General features: G+C 45.3%; 2 protein-coding genes across 2 annotated transcripts in view; both read right to left on the bottom strand.

Moving 5' to 3' along the window:
• Positions 1 to 1,285: 1,285 nt before the first annotated feature.
• Positions 1,286 to 7,942, bottom strand: LOC308224514 (G-protein coupled receptor 83-like; the record flags this gene model as incomplete). The annotated part of the gene is made up of 4 exons (XM_080624508.1): positions 1,286 to 1,924; positions 2,410 to 2,543; positions 4,630 to 4,755; positions 7,565 to 7,942. The coding sequence occupies 4 exons, from the start codon at positions 7,940 to 7,942 to the stop codon at positions 1,300 to 1,302; spliced, it is 1,263 nt and encodes a 420-aa protein (XP_080480634.1). The 3' UTR covers positions 1,286 to 1,299.
• HEPH (hephaestin) overlaps positions 7,679 to 21,148 on the bottom strand; it is a 52,592-nt gene continuing 39,122 nt past the window's right edge. The window contains exon 20 of the mRNA XM_080624503.1: positions 7,679 to 7,817. Coding sequence (XP_080480629.1) covers positions 7,795 to 7,817 — 23 coding nt within the window. The 3' untranslated portion in view covers positions 7,679 to 7,794. The remainder of the gene's footprint in view (positions 7,818 to 21,148) is intronic.

Raw genomic sequence — 21,148 nt, 5'->3', positions numbered from 1 at the left:
CCTCATCTGCGCAATCATACCTCTGCTTTTACAAAGGGCTTTTCACGCTGAAAGATGTCAAAACACATGCAAATGTAAGTTTTGGTCATGGCTTTGACACTGTCAGGAGCAGCAGTCTATGCTCCCTTGTTAATAGTCTTGGGAGAGGGAGTAGCTCCCTTTCAGAAGTTTAAAGCTGTAGAATCACAGAAACAACCAGGTTGGAAAAGACCTTTAAGATCACCAAGTCCACCACTAAACCATGTCACTAGGGGCCTCATGCACACACTTTTTAAACACTTCCAGGGACGGTGATTCCACCATTTCCCTGGGAAGCCTGTTCCAATGCCTGATCATCCTTTTGGTGAAGAAATCATTCCTAATATCCAGTCTAAAATTTCTCCTGGCCATTTCCTCTTGTCCTATCACTTGTTACTTGGGAAAAGGGACCAATCACCTCCTCTCTCCATCCTCCTTTAAGGTAGTTGCAGAAAGTCCCCTCCCTGAGCCTTCTCTTCTCCAGACTGAAAGTTACACAAAACCCACAGAGGGCCCTTAAACAGGCATTTTATTTGGCTGTTATCAGCCCCCAAAAAACGTTGGTGAATCAAATCTTGTTGTATTACAACCATATGGAAATCTTAACAGAGCTATATTGAAGCAAGAGCGTCCAGAAGAAGGTTATATATAATGATGGCAAAGTTTGCCAGACCTTTACAAAAATGTAAGCTTTCACAACGACCTCAAGGAAATAATATTCTTTGAAGGCAGCTCAACATTGCCAGACTGCAGATCCTTACAGAAGAAAGTGCTGCTTCTGTAAGGATTAGCAGAGCATGTACAGTTAGGAAACGAACGTCAGTTTTCCACCTGGGAAAGGTAGAGGGCTATAAACATTATTCTAAACATTATTCGTCTTGAAGAACTTGCAAAGAAATACAACGAAGGAATTGATAGTGTTTCTATATGCATCAACAGCTGTCTAGTTTAAATCAATGTTCATCAGTTGGTGTGTGTTCCCCTTATTTGTTTAGTCTATGAAAGATTTTGAGTGCTGTTAGAGAATTCTCTTTATTTTTGCTGACTGTTCCAATTAAAAACTCACTCAACACCCCTCATTCTGGAGCTCACATGTGGGCAGTCCCTCCCTGGAGATTTCTGAAGACCTGACTGGACAAGGTCCTGAACAATCCAGTCAAACGCTGAAGCTAGCTTGGTTTGGGCAGAAGGTTGGATGATCTCCAGCAGTCCTTTCCAACTAATTCTGTCCTGTGTCTCTGCAATTATAACACAATGCTGCCTGGCCATCAGATGAAGGCTTTAGTTTTCTGCCACAAATGGCTGTACACTAGATATATCTGTCTTTGCAGAGTTCCTCTGAGAGGATTCTCTTGCCTTCTGGCAGGCACTGCCTCTTTTACAATGGCAGTTCTCAACCCAGGCGTGCCTGAAAGGGGGGGAGATGGACTGCAGAGCATGACTCTGGGCTGCACTACTTCTCCGGCACACGCACAACAGGGACTTCAACTCAGATCTGAAGTTCTCATTCAACCAACAGTAAATGAAGGGGTTGTAGCAGGTGCTGCTCATGGCAAACCAGTGAAAAGCAAAGTACAGAGCGTTGCTACTGTGGATGGCCCTACAGGAGATCAACACCACATAGCAGTTCAGGGGGAACCAGCACACTGCAAACACAACCACCACCACCATCAGCATCTTCAGCGTCATCTTCTTTTTCCGTTGATGGGCATAGTATTGCTCCATAGTGAGATCCCCGATGGCGTTTCTCAACCAGAGCTTCTTGGCCACCATGGTGTATGTGATGGAGATGACAAGCAAGGGTAGGACATACAGGAGCACAAAAGTAGTCAAATCCAAATACTTCCAGAAAAGATCAGCAGGAGGAGGGAAGCTGGGGAGGCAGACCATTCGTATTGTTCTGTTTCTGATGATCAAAGAGAGAAAGAACTGTCAGTTCCACTACCAGCTGCACACAACTCCCAGAAGACAAACATCTCAGATGTTCTTACAAGTTTCAGTAAAGGTACAGAAGCCATTCAGTAACAAGGTGCCACTTTCAATGAAAAAAATTGCTTTAAGTTTGACCTTCTGCCCCAGGGAAGATATTTTAAACATATCCTCCAGAAACTAAAAAAAATAATCCATATTGACATCTGTGCCCTGTAATGACAAAGAGCACCTCTCTTCTGAAGCCCTGAGCTGACAACAAACTAACCTGAATGCAATTGCATTGATTTGCATTGTCCTTCTGTGCGAAACACACCACCTAGTGAAACAGAAGGGAGACTTCTCTGTGTCACCATGCTTTCTTCTTTAATAACACAGGTAGAGATGTGTCCCTTAGAATCTGTGGAGCTTTGACTAAGCTGCTTATGTCATATTTAAAAAAGCACCATGTAAATGTCTTACCCAATATAAAATCTTGTCAAAGTCTGATAAATGGCATGAGGCAGTGAGAAGCAGCTGGCCATAACCCAGATGATGATGATGCAAATTCCTCCTTTTACCATGGACATGCGTGGCTTCAGAGGGTGCATAATAACCTGCAGAGAATTTATACATGAGGATTTATAGCGTCTTCAATTGATAAAAACAAGCAACAAGCTTTAGAAAAAAAAAGAATGCATCTTTGCTTTGCTCATGTCCAGGAGCAAGAATTTCTTGCTGATCACTAAGAAGCAAACAGCCTGTGTGCTTCCCAGGACAGGAAGAAGTGCTCAACATGGACCTGAAGTGTGGCACAAGTTGAAAGCCAAGAGGCTGCTCTGATTTGTACTCCAGGGAATGCAGAAAGTCTCCTAATTAGGAGACAAAGTCTCCAGTACAGATGGCAACCATGGGGCTTGCAGCATTTGCATTTGGTGGACACACAGGACAGTGACAAGATGCTGGAGAACAAAGGTCGAATGTAATTCTTGGTCAGTATAGGACTGACAACCTTGAAGGCTGGTCCCTTTTACATTCACAGCTTACTCTGTGCAGCACTGGCTACAGCATGGTGTACTCTATGCATGTTTGTTGCTAAGGAGGGCTACTTTATCTGACAACATCTTGGTCACTTCTTGAGCATCATGATGCAGTTTGAAGTACTGCGGCGGCTCTGCATCCCTGCAGTGTTAGAACTCATTTTACAGACATCAGAGAGTACAACATCTGGAAAATGTAAGGGTTTGTGCAATTGTTAAGTGCTACTGCTGGACCCGCGTCCTGAGCAGAGAAACACTCTCAGTGTTACGCATCTGTTTGACTTCAGAGATCATGACAGTTAGATGTCTGTTGTGCTACATGCACTATGGATGATTAGATTAGGCAAAGAAACAATAATTAAAAATAGACCTTTCATGTCATCCAAATGATCTCTTAGCTGAGGAAATCTTTGGTATTTGGCATGTCTTTTCTAGTCCCATTATAAGTATCTATTTCACCAAGCTTCTACAGCTCCCCTGGAGCACCTGTCTGCTTTGGTACCTCTCAGGACTAGCGCTGATTTCTCTTTGCTCAGTGACATATCTTTACTTCTGTTTTTATCTCCTTGGGCCATACTAGCTAATTCAAGTTCTGAGCAACCTACTCCACTGAATTTAAAGGTAGGTATGGTGTTTGCCCTTAAAAAAACACATCTTGATACCTAGCCATGCCTTGCAATGAACCCAGAATCTACTGATTAAAATGAATCATTATCAAAACACTTTGCTTTCAAGAGCTACAATATTGCACAAAGGAAGGGCAGACTACCAAACTTTTTCAGTAAAAAAGACAGAAGTGGATGATCTATACTCTGTCAGTCTCTGTAATTTTCTGATACCAGATGGAGCCCATCCCAGACAACCAGAGTGGAATTTGTTATCATTTTGAACTTCATCTAGCCATGTCATTTCTCATGTGAAGTTGCTTTTCAATAACAAACATTTTAGTGACTGCACCACCACACTCGCTGGCTGAGAGCGTGCCTTGCGGGATCTGCTCTCTCAGCGCACAGCATTTATCAGCTTAAGCAAACACGACAAACTGCTCTACTTCAAGGAAGCCCTTCGGTTTGCACTGTAATCTGTAAGGTTTTCCTTGTTGGTATGTGCCAAAAAGTAACAGGGCGTGGTGAAGAGAAGAATTTTTCACCTCAAACTGAATATGCTAACATAGTTCTCACTGCTTCCAGTCTTAGGCATCCCAAAATAGTGAGGCAAGCCTAAGAACTGTAAGATTCTTCATAAACTCATGCTGAGATTCTGCCTTGGCTTGCTGGTGCTTGAACTTCAGTATTCCTGCTATGTTTTCAGGGCTGTCCTTGGCAGAGTGGCTAAGCTGGGCAGGGATCCCTGGAGATCACCTAGTCCAATGCCCTGTGCACTGCAGGTTCAGCTAGAGCAGGCTGTCCAGGGCTCACAGGTTTTGAGTATCTCCAAGAACAGAGAGTCCACAACTTCTCCGGACAGCCTGTTCCAGTGGTTGGTCATCCTCACTGTAAAACAAAGCATGAGGTTTTTGTCCACCACCATGAAAAGCAGAGTTCTCCCCTCCATTCCTTGATTCCCAAGACAAACCAGGTTTCCAGGTACTGGGATTTCAAGGGGGGTAAACTATTTAGTGCCTTATTTTCTAGCAAACTTAGGGAGCGTGTGTATCACATACCTGATGCCGATCCAGAGCAATGGCTGCAAGGGTCAGCACAGACACATGAACAGAGCAGTACTGAACAAACCGGCTTACATGACACATCAGCCTTCCAAAAACCCAGGTACTGCTTACAAACCGCACCTGAAGAACAGACAAAATTGGATCAGAAAGTGTGCATTATCTGAAGAGCACCAAATAGGCTTCCCAGGAGTATGGAAAGGAACAAATGCTTTCATAGTTTCCTTATGCTTTGTAGATGCATTAGTTTTTCTGGGAAAACAGCAACCATGCAAGATGCTTTGAAAAAGAGGTGAGATTTGTCACAATAAAATCTGCTCGAGTAGTGCTCTATGTATGTGTGTTTGCATGTGCATGTGTACATGGGTACATGTAACATCGTCCGTCTGGAAAAACCTGGAATGGTTTGTGTTGGAAGGGACCTTACGGCTCATCCAGTTCCAACCCCCTGCCATGGGCAGGGACACCTTCCACTAGAGCAGGTTGCTCCGAGCCCCATCTGTCCTGGGTTCAGCAGTAGCAGTCACTTTTTCTCCTTCTTAGTAGCTGTTGCAGCACTGTGTTTTTGACTTTCGGCCTGGGAACAGCGCTGATAACACCAATGTTTGGTCTGACCAAGGACTTTGTGAGTCTCAAGCTCTGCCAGGGAGGAGGGGAAGCCGGGAGGAAGCAGAGACAGGACACCTGACCCAAACTAGCCAAAGCACGTCATGCCCAGGAGGTAACTGGAGAGTTACCCGGAAGGGCAGGCACACTGCTGGGTGGGGGCAAGGTACCGGTCGGTGAGGTATTGTATTCTCTTCCCTTGTTATTTCCTTTATCATTATTATTATTGGTGGTAGCAGCAGTGATTTGTGTTATACCTTAGTTATTAAACTGTTCTTATCTCAACCCGTGGGAGTTGCATTCTTTCGATTCTCCTCCCCATCCCTCCAGGAGCGGGGGCAAGAAAGGGTGGGGGGAAGTAGACTGCGTGGTTCTAATTTACGGCCTGGGCTTAAACCACGACACCATTCAACCTGGCCTTTAACACTGGAGGGATAGGGCAGCCACAGCTTCTCTGGGCAACCTGTGCTAGTGCCTCTTCCCTCTCAGGGAAGAATTTCTTCCTAATATCTAGTATAAATTTATCTCAGCTCCTTGATGCGGCTCCACAGGGAGGAGCAGTAGCTTGCTTTCTTAAAAATAGTTGCACATTTGAATTTGTGGGTGCTGAAAGTTGCATGGGTTCAAAACTTAGAGAAATCCATGAAAGAAAAAATCACTGAGGGTACTGAAATAGCAAGGTACCACCTCCGAGTGAGAGAGTGCCTGTCTGTGGAGCATCCCTGCCTGCCTGCCCCATGTCTGTACACTTCCTGGAGCCTGTAGCTACCAGCCACGCTCAGAAACAGGGCATGGAGCTGGGTGTCAGGATCTTGCTTGCACAGTGATGTCTAAGCCCAACTCTCCTCTAAGCACATTGTGTGAGATGCATCAACAGCAGTTTCAGAGGTGTCAATTTAGTTACACAGACAGACAAAAATTTTCCCCTCCAGTTCAAAAAGCAACTCACACATCACAGCTGGGCTGCCCTCAGTGATCTGACTGCTGCAGGGACAGGAGCCACCTCCACCCAGGCATGAAATCCAGCCACTCTTGGGAGGGGAGCGGGGCAATGAGCCTGCAGTGGCAAGGGCAGCGTAGAATTTCCTACGAGTTCCCAGAGGGTGCTACTTATTGTGGATTTTCTGCAGGAGACATTATTCCAGATAACAGTTGTTCTCTCACCCCCTTATTATTCCTGACCATGTTTATTCCAAATTAATGTAGCTCATTCTGGAAGGAAATGAAGCCACTTTGAAATAAAGCACATTTACTACAAAACATCTGTCCACACAGAAATTTAGTCAAGTAGCTAGTCTGTTTTCAATTAATCCAATTAATTTCCCTATAGAGACAACTCCAGTAGTAATGACTCTGTCACTGAATGTGTAGCAAAATACTGTTTCTTTGAAGTTGTTGTAAAGCTCCTTCCCAAGAGATTACAGTTATTTAATTACTTGTGCCTAATGTGTGACTCATGCAAACACACGAGAGGGCACTACATTCCCCTGAATAGACTGCGGGATGCAAATCCTGCCAGAGCAAGGAGGAAAAACCCTGTCAAAGAAACAGGATCATTTTAAGAACAGGTGAATTCAAACTGGCAATTCAGGAGCTGCTTTTGGAAGGCAGAACTCTGTGGGCACGGCTTTGTGCAAGGACTGAAGCAGGAGTACTTGAGATGCTTTTGAATCAGAGGGCTGTGTCAAATTCAGCTACACACAGAGTCCTACTTACTCATTGTTTATAGCTTGTGACAGTGGGGCAAGTAATGGATCCGTTTAACTCTTCCCACCTCGTTATTTTAATAGTTTTTTATGTCTTATATTACTTAGTATCTGAAATAAGCAAAGCACAATCAGCTGCAAAAAGCAGTTCATAGTGCCCCAGTGAGAGGCATGTCAAGCTGACACAGCTCAGCACAGACCCAGTAGTTTCCCCTACAATCATCTTCACAAAGACTGACCTCTTCTGCATCATTTCCATAGGAAATTGGCAGTTAGTTGGACTTTGTAGTGTCAAAATTGTCCCTGCTTCCTTCCCCATTAAAAGACAGATAGCACTTTGACACCTGTGCCTTGGCACTGTCCTGGGAAGAGGGAAGAGAGCTGAAGAGAAATGACATGAGGAGGGAGCACAAGTGTCCCAGCTCTGACCACTGAACTCTGCCTGCTGCAAGGGGTGGTGGGGAGCAGAGGACAAGACAGCAGCTTGTCCAAGAGGAAAAATAGAGGGGGACAAAAAGAAACTCTGCCTATTAGCCTGTTCCTGGCCCATTCAATATACATGCACACAGCTGGCAGGCACACACAGACACCACCGAAGCAGAGACAAGCCAAATGCTCACCAGCGTGAAGGGGGTGTTCAGAATGGTGATCATCACGTCGGCAACGGCCAGGTTGACGATGAAGAGGCTGGTGGCTGAGTGCATCCTTTTGTTCTTGATCACCACGTGGCACACCAGGATGTTGCCAAAGAGTGAGATGCAGATGATCACAGAGTAGGCTAGAATCAGCAGCGCCTTCACTGTCCGGCTCTGGGACTCACCCTCGTATCGGGTCCCACTGCCAAAGTCCCCTAAGTCCTCCAGGTCCAAGTCACTGTGGAAGAAAGATTTGTTAGGAAAGCCATACAGTGCAGAGAAGAAGTTGGTTGCGTTGTGATTCTCTGCTCTCCAGAAGGGCTTGGAGATATACTGCAGTGGGAACCACGTGTGCCTGCTCATGGCTTGGGAAGCAAAGCTCCAGCACTGCCTGTGTCCCTGGGCAGGCTGCTCGTTCCTCCTGCCCTTCTTACTGGCAGCTCAGGTGCTAAAGTCAGGGGTTGCAGGAGGGCACACACACCCTTGCATCTTAAAAATCTGCCCTGTGGTTGCAAACTGCATATAAGAGTGGATAAACGGGTCCTTGTTCCTGTGCTGATTGCATGTGAGCTTTGTTTCAGGAACTCTCCAGCTGCTGTCGTTTTTCAGTCCCGTATGTCCTATGTACAGAAGCTGACTCAGATGCTGAAATATCAGAGATTCCCAACACTTTCTTCTCTGCACCCAGGAAGAAATCCTAGTTAATATTTCCTTTCTGGACACTGTTCTGCTTCTGTCCCACAACAACTTCTTGGAAATCCACTTGGTTTGTTTTCCACATAGTCCTCCATCTGTCAGGTATTTTTAGAGCTTGTCAGAATCAGAAAAGCAAGGGCTGCTTTTCCCTTTTCTTTCCATCGTCAAAGTATCTCTGAGCTATATACACTGAAGCAGCTTTGCTGAGAGACTAAGTGGTCCCTGCTTTCCCTGTGATATATACTGCCTGCCAGATGACACACCGCGTAGGAAATAGCCAATAGCGTATTTCTTCCTCGTTTATCCTGAGGTGTATCACAACCACACACATAAACGATGGGAGAGATGTACAGATCTCTCTGCAAACATGTGCAGATGTAGCAGAGCAGCAAAATAGAGAGAATGAGGATGTGCCCTCATCTTCCTCATCTCTTCTCTCCTCCTCCTTTCTGTGCACCCAGCACAACAGCTACATGGGGTGAAGCATCTTTACTAATTTGCAGCATCTTTCTTTCTCTCTGTTGCAGAGTTAACAGAGGGCATCTGAGGGTTTCTCCCAGCTTTGTGCCTGACACTGTCCCCTTCTTGCTCTCCTGTGGCATGGACAACAGTGTAAAAAAGTGAAATGAAACCTGAAAATGAGAACAGAATTTTCAGGGTGCTGCTGTGTGTCTGGAGAGTCCCTGTGCACTGAGCCAGGATGGCAGAGAGAGCCACAGCAAAGAGCAGCAATCTGGATGCAAATCCCTTGTCTTCACCTTTCCTTCCTTTGCAGTCATTTGCAGTGCAGGCTCCAAGCTCAGAAATGCAGATGTGAAGAGCTTTCTGTGCTGTCTTCCTGCAGTAGGCCCCCATGCTCACAGCGGGGGGCGTCTGGCAGCACCAGGTGCTGAGCAGGCAGAGGGGCTGAGCAGGGACCAGGCAGGTTTGCATACAGGATTGGAGACAAATGTCAACTTCGTCTCGTTTTTGACAGACTTGGTATCTCAGCAGTTGTTTGGCAACACAGAATGTCTTTTGCCATGTTTTGTACCAGACTTCTAAGCCCTTTCTTAGCATCCCCAGACCCCTCTTTTCTCCCAGCCCACAGATGTCCCATACCTGCACCCTGTGCAGGGGCTGAGCCAGGCATGAACTGGCTAGTGGGCCATTTCATCCTCATCTTCATAGTTTCTGCTGTATAAGGACACTAATCACCTCAGTCAGGCTTTTATTTGGAGGACATCACAGCCATTGAGGTGGAGGGCTGTGGCATGCAGAAGGTCAGAAGCAGAACTCCTTGCTACCAAAGGAGAAATGGCTGCACGTCTTCCAGAGACACAGGCTCTCAGAAATTGCTGCTAATGGCTTGGTTGGTGAATGCCACCATGTGTATATATGTGTATATGCACTCACGTGCCCTATGTGACACACATGGCATTGCTGCAGCCCCAGTGCAATGGGGAGCCTGCATTGAGCAGCCCCAGGGTGGGTAAGCACCCATCAGCATCTCTGCACAGAGGCTGTGGGAACATGCAGGGCTTCATCCTTGGGCTCCTACGCTGGATGTGCTTATTTGCCAGAGTTCCCATTCATTTCTTGGTCGTGTATTCGAAGGATGACCTGGCAGAACAGCTTTTAGGTGGATAAACCTGAGTGGTGTGAAATGCCCCTCTTGCTAAAGGCACACCAGTCTATACTACAGCATTCTTGGCAAAACTGATATATTCTGTCAAAGGTTCAAACACTTAAGCAGTCACATGCTGGTTTGCTGCAGTTATTAGCAACTTGTAAACGTTCTGAGCTGCTTCTAACAGACTTCAGTGTTCTGCATGTATTGTAACTTAACATTTGTGCTGGCTCCTCTAAGTCAAACAGGGAAAGAACAGGAGAAATGTACCTTTTCGAGCACATCAATTTGAATTGTGCAGAGTGAACCTTTGCTCCTATGGAAGATCTTTTGTTTTCTCACTTTGACACTACTTGAGTCATAATCTTTTTTTCATTTTTCATTTTCATAAGATGATTTAGCATTTTAAGTTTTTACGCTTTCTGTGTCAAAAAGAAATGTCAGATTGCTGAAATCTGGACTGAGATGAATGTAGACTAAGTGTCGATGAGAGCCAAAGAAACCAGGTAAAAATTAAGATCTTTGTTTGGTCAGGAGTCTAGTAAATCTACATACTAAAGAATGAAAGCACTTATTTTAGAAAAATTACATACGTTTCATCAAAATTTGACAGGTAGGACAAGAATAAGTTCGATTTCTCAGTTAAAATTTCCCAGCATTGTCGCTAGATGCTAGTCACAAAACACATGTTGTCAACATCCGTAATCTGACTCAGTTCCTGTCCCTGACTCTGTAAATCTACCTGGGATTAGGACATGTGCATTTTTAAACACAAACTCCCTCCTCACCAGTGCAGCTAACTGTCTGTTAGGAGAGAGCTGAGTCTGGATCTGAAATTCCTAAGCCCTTAGGGATTTCATTCCACCTGGGAACATTAAAACCAGATTAGGAGCAGCATGATCTTTTGAACAAAAGCACAGACTGCATTGCCTGTGCTCAGGGAGGCCAAGTCGGCTGTTAGGCATGAACCTCTGCACTTCGTGTATTCATAGTAGCTTCCCAGTACTTGCCTGCAGGCACTTTTTCCTGTCTGGCAAAGATAAATCAGGTAATTCATCATATAATTCCATTATAGAGTCTGTAAAAGTGTCAAGGGTCAAGGCTGCTCACTCTTACACCTTAATATAAACTAATTTTAAAGAAATGGCTTGTAAAGACATGATACATCTTCATTACTGGACAGAACTTAATGATGAGCCAAATCATAACAGTCATGGAGTCTTTCTCCCCAGGCTCTGTTACCGCAGTCTAAGTAGGAATACATATTAAAATGACGGTCCCTGTCTGCTCCCATGAAGATGCAAAGAAAATGCTTTCATTACTGGAGTTTTGAGCTTGCAAAGCCGAATGAAATTGTCCTTACAGGTCCCTGCAGGTTGTTATATTTCATATTTATGAGGTATGTAAAGACCTCATAAGAGGGCATAAGAGAAATACTGAGAATACAAGGCCATTACATTAAAAGTTTTCCTAATGTGAAAGTTCCCATCACACTCTAAGGGTGCAATTTTCAGCTTTTTTGTCTGCGTCTCTGTCTGTCCTTCCCTGAGCTCCATTGCTGGTGCCAAGCATGGGCCTCCCAGGGGAAAGGTTCTGCTTCAGAAACAGTATTGCTCTGAAGCTGCTCCTACTTTTGAGCCATTTCTTCTTCAGAACACGTGAAGGAGATGTACAGAGCAACCTGCAGAGAAACCAGCTGTGCCTTCAAGAGCATCCCCTGTCTTTCCAGGCTGAGGTCTGCATGGGATCGCACCACAGGGAGGAGGGAGGACACAAGTTACACAAAAACCTAAACCAAGGTCTGCTGGTGCAATAAAGAGATTTCTGGCTTGAAAAGAAAAGGTCTCTCCCATTCAGAGTTGAAAGCAGCTGGAGCCGACAGGAAGTTTCAGTGCTTAAGCCTTATTCAGAGGAAGAAAATTCAACAGCTGAAATTCCCAAGTCCACATGAGGCAAAATTCATTCAATGTGCTTGCAGTATCAGGCAGCTTTTCGAAAGAGTCCTGTTCCCTAGAGAAGCTAAGAGTTTACACTTCTCTGTTTTAAATACAGGTTTGATAAATAACAGAAACAATAAGAGCTACATATCAACCCCTGGGCTTTTTCTCTTTCACTGAAAAGGTGTGTTATAAGCAAGAAATTGGACACTTCTTGAATACCATAATCTGGGAACTTTTTTTTATATTTGCTTTAATGCACTGAGGACTCTACATTCATCTTCATTTAGAGTGACTAGCACTGCTTTTGTGATTTAGAAAATGTGAGATGAACAGGCACAGAAATCTCACAAGGCATTCTGTGGACTTAATAAGACATGATAAATAAACCACGTTTAGCCATCATGGAGTGAATACACCTGTAATGAATTAAATAAATCAGCTCTGTAATTCTGACAGAAGCTAATTCGAAATAACAAATGTATTTAATTTAGGGGCTGTTCGCTGTGCAGAACAGCTTAATGTCATCGCAATAACCCTTCAGTAGACTGCATCTGAAGAGAGGGACAGGCAGGTGGGCTTTGGCACTTCCAGACATGCCAAGCAGTGGCATCCTGCTGCAGTGCCCAGTGCGAGGAGGTCAGTGGCCACTGAGAACCAGCACTGTGCCTCCTCACCTGCACTCACCCAGGCCAGCTCCAACGTCATTGCCGCAACTGCAGCCACTGGTGGAAGCAATACTCCAGACCATATTTACTGTCAAAGGCATAGAATCATAGAATATTTAGGGTTGGAAAGGACTTTAAGACCATCCAGTTCCAACCCACCTGCCATGGGCAGGGACACCTCACACTAAACCATGCCACCCAAGGCCTCATCCAACCTGGCCTTGAACACCGCCAGGGATGGAGCATTCACAACCTCCCTGGGCAACCCATTCCAGTACCTCACCACCCTCACAGTAAAGAATTTCTTCCTTATATCCAATCTAAACTTCCCCTGTTTCAGTTTGAACCCGTTACCCCTTGTTCTATCACTACAGTCCCTGATGAATAGTCCATCCCCAGCATCCTTGTAGGCCCCCTTCAGATACTGGAAGGCTGCTCTGAGGTCTCCACGCAGCTTCTCTTCTCCAGGCTGAACAGCCCCAACTTTCTCAGCCTATCTTCATACGGGAGGTGCTCCAGTCCCCTGATCATCCTCGTGGCCTCCTCTGGACTTGTTCCAACAGTTCCATGTCCTTTTTATGTTGAGGACACCAGAACTGCACACAATGCTCCAAGTGAGGTCTCACGAGAGCAGAGTAGAGGGGCAGGATCACCTCCTTCGACCTGCTGGTCACGCTGCTCTTGATGCAGCCCAGGATACGGTTGCTTTCTGGGCTGCGAGCGCACACTGCAGCCCGCTCATGTTCATTTTCTCATCAACCAACACCCCCAAGTCCTTCTCTGCAGGGCTGCTCTGAATCTCTTCTCTGCCCAACCTGTAGCTGTGCCTGGGATTGCTCCGACCCAGGTGTAGGACCTTGCACTTGGCATGGTTAAACTTTATAAGGTTGGCATCAGCCCACCTCACAAGCGTGTCGAGGTCCCTCTGGATGCACCCCTTCCCTCCGGCGTATCAACCGAACCACACAGCTTGGTGTCATTGGCAAACTTGCTGAGGGCGCACTCAATCCCACTGTCCATGTCACCAACAAAGATGTTGAACAAGACCGGTCCCAACACCAATCCCTGAGGGACACCACTCGTTACCGGTCTCCAGCTGGAGAGCATTCAGAGCCCTTTTGCACCATGAGGGTACTCTGGGGCTTAAGGACACCAAGTGCTTTGGGGAAAGTTTGGCTTCTTGAAAGGAAAAAATCTGCTCAGCCCACGGCACTTGGCAACATGTGTTTTATCTGTGTGTTTCTTCACCCCCACTAACATTATTCACCATAAGCTGTCTCTTGCATTCCCTTCTCAATATGTGAAAGCTGTTGCAGACAGAATCCAGCTTTTACAAAATGCTTTAATTTACCAAGTGCAGGCTTTTAGGCAAAAGCATAAAATTTGCCACTCTGAAGTGATAACAGCTGCTAACATTTAAATTAGAAGCATTCCCTGACAACTAAGGTCTTCTATATCTGCTTGACAGCAATAAATGTAATGGGCATGTTTGGTGCAGATAAGCCTTATTTAGGGAGTACTAGACTGCAGTTTGATCTTTGCATTGTGAACACTTGAATGATTCAATGCAAGTCAAAAATGGAAGCTCCTTCTGCTAAGTTCAGCACCCATATCTCTTGTCAAAGTGATTCGATTCAGACCTAAGCAGGCTCCTTGCAGCTGTGACCTGCAAATGATCACACATCCTACCTGACATCTGCCTATCTGTCTCAGCACCCAATTAACGTTGTGTTTTGTGATGTGGACACTGACCTAAAGCTCTTCAATCATTTAGCATCAGCCAAGGGAGGTGCTGGCAATGCTTCTGTCTCTCAAGACTACAGACAGGCATTCTGGGGCTGTGGGCCATGACCTACAGAGCCACATCCTCTCCAGGCAGAGGAATGCTGCTCCAGAGAAGGGCAGCATAATAAGCTATGTCAGAATATCTGGTGGAGAGGTGCTCTTGAGAAATGAAAAGGTAATAACCAGAGAAGAGAACAGAGAACGCTGAGCTTCAGGGCTGCTGTTGCCTGTGGTAACATACTACTGCCTACTGCCAGTCTTACCTCCAGCACTGTCAAGAACCTGCTAAGAGTGAAATAACTGTCACAGCATGAACAACTTTGTTCTCCAACCTCAGCAATCTGCAGTAAAGAATAGTGGCTTTTGATAGGCAACGGCTTACAGCATTTCTTCTTTGTTGCAGGTTTTTTCAGCCCCTACTGTCTGAGTGAAAATTGTGTTTTAGTCATTGTTTTTACTAATACTTCCTTAAATAAGCTGAAGTAGATGGGTACAGTTCTGTCGTCCCACTTCTGCTTCCATGCTGAGTGCTCAGGTTCACTCTGCTACCTTCAGTGTGATGCAGGCATGACAAGAAGCTCATATGCCAGGACAGTCCATCGGCATTGACCTATGACTCAGTTTGGATGTCTGCAAACTCCAGGTAAACTATTCAAGACAGTTGATCCATTTGGGCCTCCACTTCAGAGGAAGCCAGTAGAAGGTAAAGCCCTCTATCTCTCCCATTAACCTGCTTTTCCTATGAACAGGAGAAGCCAAATCCTAGCTCAGCATGTCAATGCACAAACTCCTTTCCTGAAATTCTCGAGCCCATTTACTCCCTCTGTGATATCCAACAGACCACTTGGGAAAAAGACCCTCCAATGTGGAGACTTGCTGCAGAACACCCTTACACAACAACTCACACCAAGCCACTGCAGATCTGCTGCAAAACTTCCTTCCCAGCTAATAGGACCGATGAGAGACAGCTGAATTTCTTTGCACTGCCTTTAAATGCAGGTGAAATTGCCTGTTCCTTCTATTGCTAGGGTTGTCAATGGTTTTAGATGGGGAAGAGTCCACTAGTATTAAGAGAACACATTATATTGAACAAGCTGCAAAGGAAAGGCAATTCCAGCCAATTATCTTGAATTGAAACAGGATTCTGCTTCTGTGAACAACTAGCCAAGTGCATCCGGGCATTATGTCCTCACTCGCACCCAGTAGAACATGCTCAAGCTGAGTCCCCAGAAACGATGAAGTGCTCCTTTTGTAGTGTTGTGGTTTAAGCCCAGCCGGTAACTCAGAACCATGCAGCTGCTCGCTCATTCCTTCCTTTCCTTTCCTCCCCACGCTCCTGGAGGGATGGGAAGGAGAATCAAAAGAATGTAACTCCCATGGGTTGAGAGAAGGGCGGGCCAGTAACTAAGGTATAACACAAACTACTGCTGCTACCACCAGTAATAATGACAAGGGAAATAACAAGGGAAGAGAATACAACCACTGACCATCTGCAGACCGATACCCAGCCCGACCTGAGCAGTGATCTAGCTCTTTTGGGTAACTGCTCCCGGTTTATATAGAGGCACGACTTTGGCTAGTTTGGGTCAGGTGCCCTGTCTCTGCTTCCTCCAGGCTTCCCCTCCTCCCTGGCAGAGCATGAGACTCACAAAGTCCTTGGTCAGAGTAAGAATCACTGAGCAACAACTAAAAACATCGGTGTTATCAGCGCTGTTCCCAGGCTGAAATCAAAAACACAGCACTGCACCAGCTACTAAGAAGGAGAAAAATGACTGCTACTGCTGAACCCAGGACACATAGTCATTTGCATCTACTCTCCCACCAGGTCTTGCCTCCACTTCACTGAGAATTATGAACCATAAAGCTCTGAATTATAATAAATCTCCCAATTGTGGCCAGAGGCCAATTTCACCCTACAGATCCAGCGTGTCACTTGGGTAGATCATTTTCCCCTTGGTCTGCGCAGAGCCATGATGCCAGCTCTGCTGGGACACAGATGGTGCCCGCAGCAGGGCTTTTGCTCAGCATTTGCCGCTGCAGCACCTGCAGCTCCCTGCTGGAGCAGGCTTCAAGGCAGGGTTCCTGCAACCACGAATCATACCTTACTTCTATGGAAAAGTGCATCAGTACAAAGAGAGAAATGATTCATGCAATGTGAAGATGCTCAGCTGAAAAGGGAGTGGGTGGAGCACAGTCAATTTAGTCATGCCAAAGTAAACTCACTAATTACTTTCAGATCCTCCTTGAAGCGCTGTGCTTTCTTTTCAGCGGCACGGATTGCCCTGAGGTAAACAAGCACTGTAGAGTTTCAAAGTTGAGTTGTTGGGGTTTTTTTCACAGAGAAAAAAATATTCCACTTTGTGGGCAAAAGTATGGAAGAAAGGTGCTGTGCATAGACCTTCTATCTGCAAAGGTACTTAATTAAATCCCCCTGAAATTGTATTTGAGCTTTTATTCTCACAGCCTTACTGAGAGGCGGTGAGATACAATTCCTATTTCGCAGACAGAGGAAAGGAACAGATGATAAAAGGACCTGTAGGGGATTACCCAGAGTAGTGATGCTTGAGTTAGGAGCTGCAAATGAGTCTTTTGAACATGCTGGACCAGCCTGACATACTGAAGACTAACATAAAAGCAACCTGTAAAGATATCCACGGTGATCTGGTATGTGGTGAGGAACTACATGACCCTGTGATTCACATGCTTTATTATCACAGACTAGTCTTTGCAAATGTAATCAAAAGGAGTCACATGCAGCACCCTGTAGGCTTATTCTGAAACACCTAAAATACCCAGTTGGGTGGCCTAGAAGCAGTCCACATCTGTGCAACATTTTGTGCAAAGAGACATTTGGGTATGTTTGCTACCTTCTTTTTGCAACAGCAATTTAATTCAGAACAACCCTTTGCAATTTAAGGGGAGCATGACCCACAGCCTCTCTGCAAGGATCCCTGTGGGCCACTGGAGCTGGACCACAGCCACTCTCCATCCTCAGAGGGGCTGAACCCATTGGCCACCATTCATCCTGGCTGCTTGCAGCATTCCTCATCTCACCAGGACTATTCATGAAAGCAAAAGTCTCTCTATTGAATTTCTCCTCAGACGACTTCATGTTTGTTCATACCAGCTTACGTACTCTAAGTTATTGAATTTTATTGCCAAATAAGCACTTCTTTGTTGGATATTCAGCACCATTTCTGAGCGAGAACTTGGCTCCAAGGGACCATCTTTTGCCCCTTTCCTAGAGAGCAGTCTTAATTAGATGTGTGTCCCTTGCCTGGACAGGGAGAACTTCCAAATCAAAAGTGGGAGTCTGCTCTGGCCAATCATCTTTATAAGGCTTAGTACAAATGTACCTGACAGGTTTTCCATGACTTCTGTAATGTATCTGCAATTATTTCTAATTCAGTGTGCCAGACACGCACCAGGGATCAGCTATAGCACATACAGGTCATCCACAGCGTAATGCTCAAGTAGATCATCAGCACATAATTCTAAGCAGTGAGAAAGGACAAATTATATTCTGAAATTTCATGTTATTTCCTATTTCCTGTGACTATCAACCGGCTGCAGAGTAAAATCAAGGGAAAGTAACTAAGGGATACGCTATCAGATCATGACATGAAACCAGACATAACACTAATCTGGAAGATTTGCTCTTGATGAGGAAGATTTGATTGATAGAGCAGAGACAAGACATACAGAAGTGGCAATCGTGTGGCAGCTGCTGATCATAGTCCATTGGTAGGTGGACACAAACACTGCAAGGTTCAGGTAATATTATGGTTTTGTCCCTTTGCAGGGGATTTAATACCAGGAAAAAAAGCCGAACGGCCTGTCCTGAAGCCAAGTCCCATCAGCAGCAGTAGGCAAGATGCTGTGGAAGCGTCTGTCGTGCCTTTGTTTCCTTAGTTTGAAGGAAACTCCTCTGGGAAGACGGGAAGATGCACTAGCCTAAAAAGACTGCTCTGAAGTTTCTGAAAAACAACCCCCCAAAAACCCTAGTGTGATTTTATTAACAACTATAAATGATCAAATGGTGACCGAGAGCCCTGTTCCTTTAATAAGTGATGCAGAAGGTAAAGTATTATTTGAAAGGAAAAGTGAAATAAGGAGCCTTGAAATGCTTCTGAAGACTCCCTGAAGAGAGGGATGACACAAGCCCTGAAACATACAGCTGCAAAACCCATCTGTACACAGCAGCTTTCTTTTTCAGAGAGTGACCTGTTCTGCAGGTTGTATTTCTATTCTGAAAAACATGTTCTTTCACTGGAAATTAGATAAAAGCCAGGACATGAATATAATCAATTCCAATCTGAAATTTTAGCTATGGACAGTAAATTTTATCCCATTCAATTGAAAGATAAAAAAAATTAATAAATCTTGGTTTCCTTAAGAAGCAAATATTTCTCTATAAAACCAAAATGCTCAACTTCAGTCTTTCAGGCCAGAAAACTGTTACTGAGTTTGGCTGCTGCCAACTTGTGAGGGTCTTTCTACAGAGCTGGAGGAGGCAAATTACTTCGGAAGACACAACCGGGAGCACATCTTTCAGGAAGGAAAGAAGCAGTAGAACAACAGTGAGAGGCAGAAAACAGCTTCATCTAAGGCTTGCGCAAGCCAGTTTTGGAAGACGCTCACCCGAAGATGGGATTCCTTACCTGGGTCTGACCAGTGCTCATCTGCTCTGCAGCATCTTTTCACACCTCTTCTACCCAGACTGGGATTCTTTTGTCCTTACAGTATTCATAGTCCCTTTCAATGGCTTTTATCTATGCTGGAATGGTTTGGGTTCTAGTTTGGGTTTGGTTGGCTTTTGTGGGTTTGTTTGATTTTGCTGTTGTTTGGTTGCTTTTCATTTCTTGAAATATCTCAGTGTTTCAGGGCTGGTTTTGAAGCCCCAATGATTATTCCAGCTTAGATTAGTTTGCATCCATGTTATAAAACTAAAAAATAAATCTTTCATTCAGTCCCTTCTGTCTTTTCAACCGCACTTCATTTAACTCTGCTCCAAGATTAGCAGCATTTGCCAATATTTTATTTTTTCTCTTGAACAATATTGCTGCATCCCAGCTGCACTTACTGTAATTCCTGGCTTTCAAGAAAAAAACTACATCTACTATTTCTTTCAAATGCAAAATGATGCGTTCATATTCCTGAACCCTCACATCTCTTTTCAAAATCAAAAATTCAGGGATAGACACCACACACTCCAGAAGACAAAACTCACCTCTTCTGCAAAGGGAGGATTTGGATCTCAGACAGAGATGAGGCTCCATCAGCAGGAAAAGCCCTTTCCTGAGGAATGTCTTTAACTCCCCCTGCTTCAAATGGCTCATCAGCAAGCTGCTCACTTCAGTCCAAAAACTGAGCACCAGAAAAGGGCCTGCTAGCTGGAGAAAAAAGGGTCAGGGTGCCTCTATAAGCACCGCATCCCCACAGTGGGGAGCCGAAGAACAATGAGCTGCAGCTCCAAACTCAGCTTTTGATGGGGGCAGGTGATTTTAAGAGGTTGTTGACCATCTTCCAGCTAAAGTTTACCACCTGCCACCCTGTGCCTAGGCACCTTGTTATGGAGATGTAAACCAGGTTCAGGAATCACAGTAAGTCCTAGGGCTTCACTTCCATACCTGATCAAAAGTTTATGGTTTAACAACCCATTTCTCATGCTGCTCCATTTCAGAGCATAGCTCAACCATAGATGCATCAGCCGCACAAAAAATGTTACTATGGTACAAGAATGAGCTGAAACCTCCCCAAATTGCTTTGTTATGCAAAATTACACAGGTGCTACCTACTGTCTATAACACCCTAACTTTCCCATCTTTGCTTTTGGGAGCTTGCTGCCTCTTTTTCCTCATTCTGGGGAGAAAGCCAGATGGGTTGCATTAGCAGTTAGCTCAGAAAAACAGAGTTAGGAAAACCTATAATGCATTTACTTGGTTTGGCTCTCAGTAGTGTCATAGAAAGTGTGTTCAGAGCAGCTCTGCCTGGGGGTGAGAGTAGAGAGGTTATTTCTCATGTACCCTGGGGGATGGGAACTAGCAGCCCTCCACCACTTTCACTTACAGCATTGGGCTTATCTCACACATCCCACCCTGACCCATGTGGGCTTCCCTGAGCTGCACAGCAAAACGCAGGTGGCAGTAAGCATTTGTGTTAGGGGGCTCTGTGTGAAACATGGATCTGAAAGGAAACTGGTGAAACAAGGAGTGTGTGTCCAGGAAAAGATCATAGAATGGTTTGTTTTGAAAGCGACCTTCCTCCACTTCCAACTCCCCTGCAACGAGTAGGGACACCTTCCACCAGACCATGTTGCTCAAAGCCTTGTCCAGCCTGACCAGTTTCCAGCGATGGGGCGTCTGCAGCACCTCTGAGCAATGTGTGCCAGTGTTTCACCACCCTCACTGTAGAAAACCCCAAACATTTCTTCCTAGTCTAGTCTAAATCTACCCTCTTTTAGTGTAAACCCATCAACCCTTGTCCTATTGCAACAGGCCATGCTAAAATGTTTGTCCCCATCTTTTTTATAATCCCTCTTTAGACACTGCAAGCTGCTCTAAAGTCTTCCTGGATCCTCTTCTCCAGGCTGAACAAGCACCAGGTCATCCTGAACCCACTGAAGCCGAGGATGTCACTAACAAAGGGAGTGCTGAGCATCTGTGTTATCTGGATGATGGCAACCTGTTTCTCCCTACCCCATGCTATCTACCAAAAGCTTTTCCAGTATAACTACAGGTGAGCTGTTTCCCCTTCCAGGTGAGCATGGAGAGGCCTGAGTGCCCTTTGCAGCAGTGGCTCTCAGTGATGAGCACGGCTGGAAGGGCTCCAAGGCTTGGGGAAGGACACAGTGGAATAAGCAGGAGTTGTGTGT

Source organism: Psittacula echo (assembly GCF_963264785.1).
Source record: "Psittacula echo genome assembly, chromosome: 8".
NCBI classification, from domain to species: domain Eukaryota; kingdom Metazoa; phylum Chordata; class Aves; order Psittaciformes; family Psittacidae; genus Psittacula; species Psittacula echo.
Note: the sequence above shows the minus strand (reverse complement) of the source record. Positions and strands in the feature narration are given on the sequence as shown.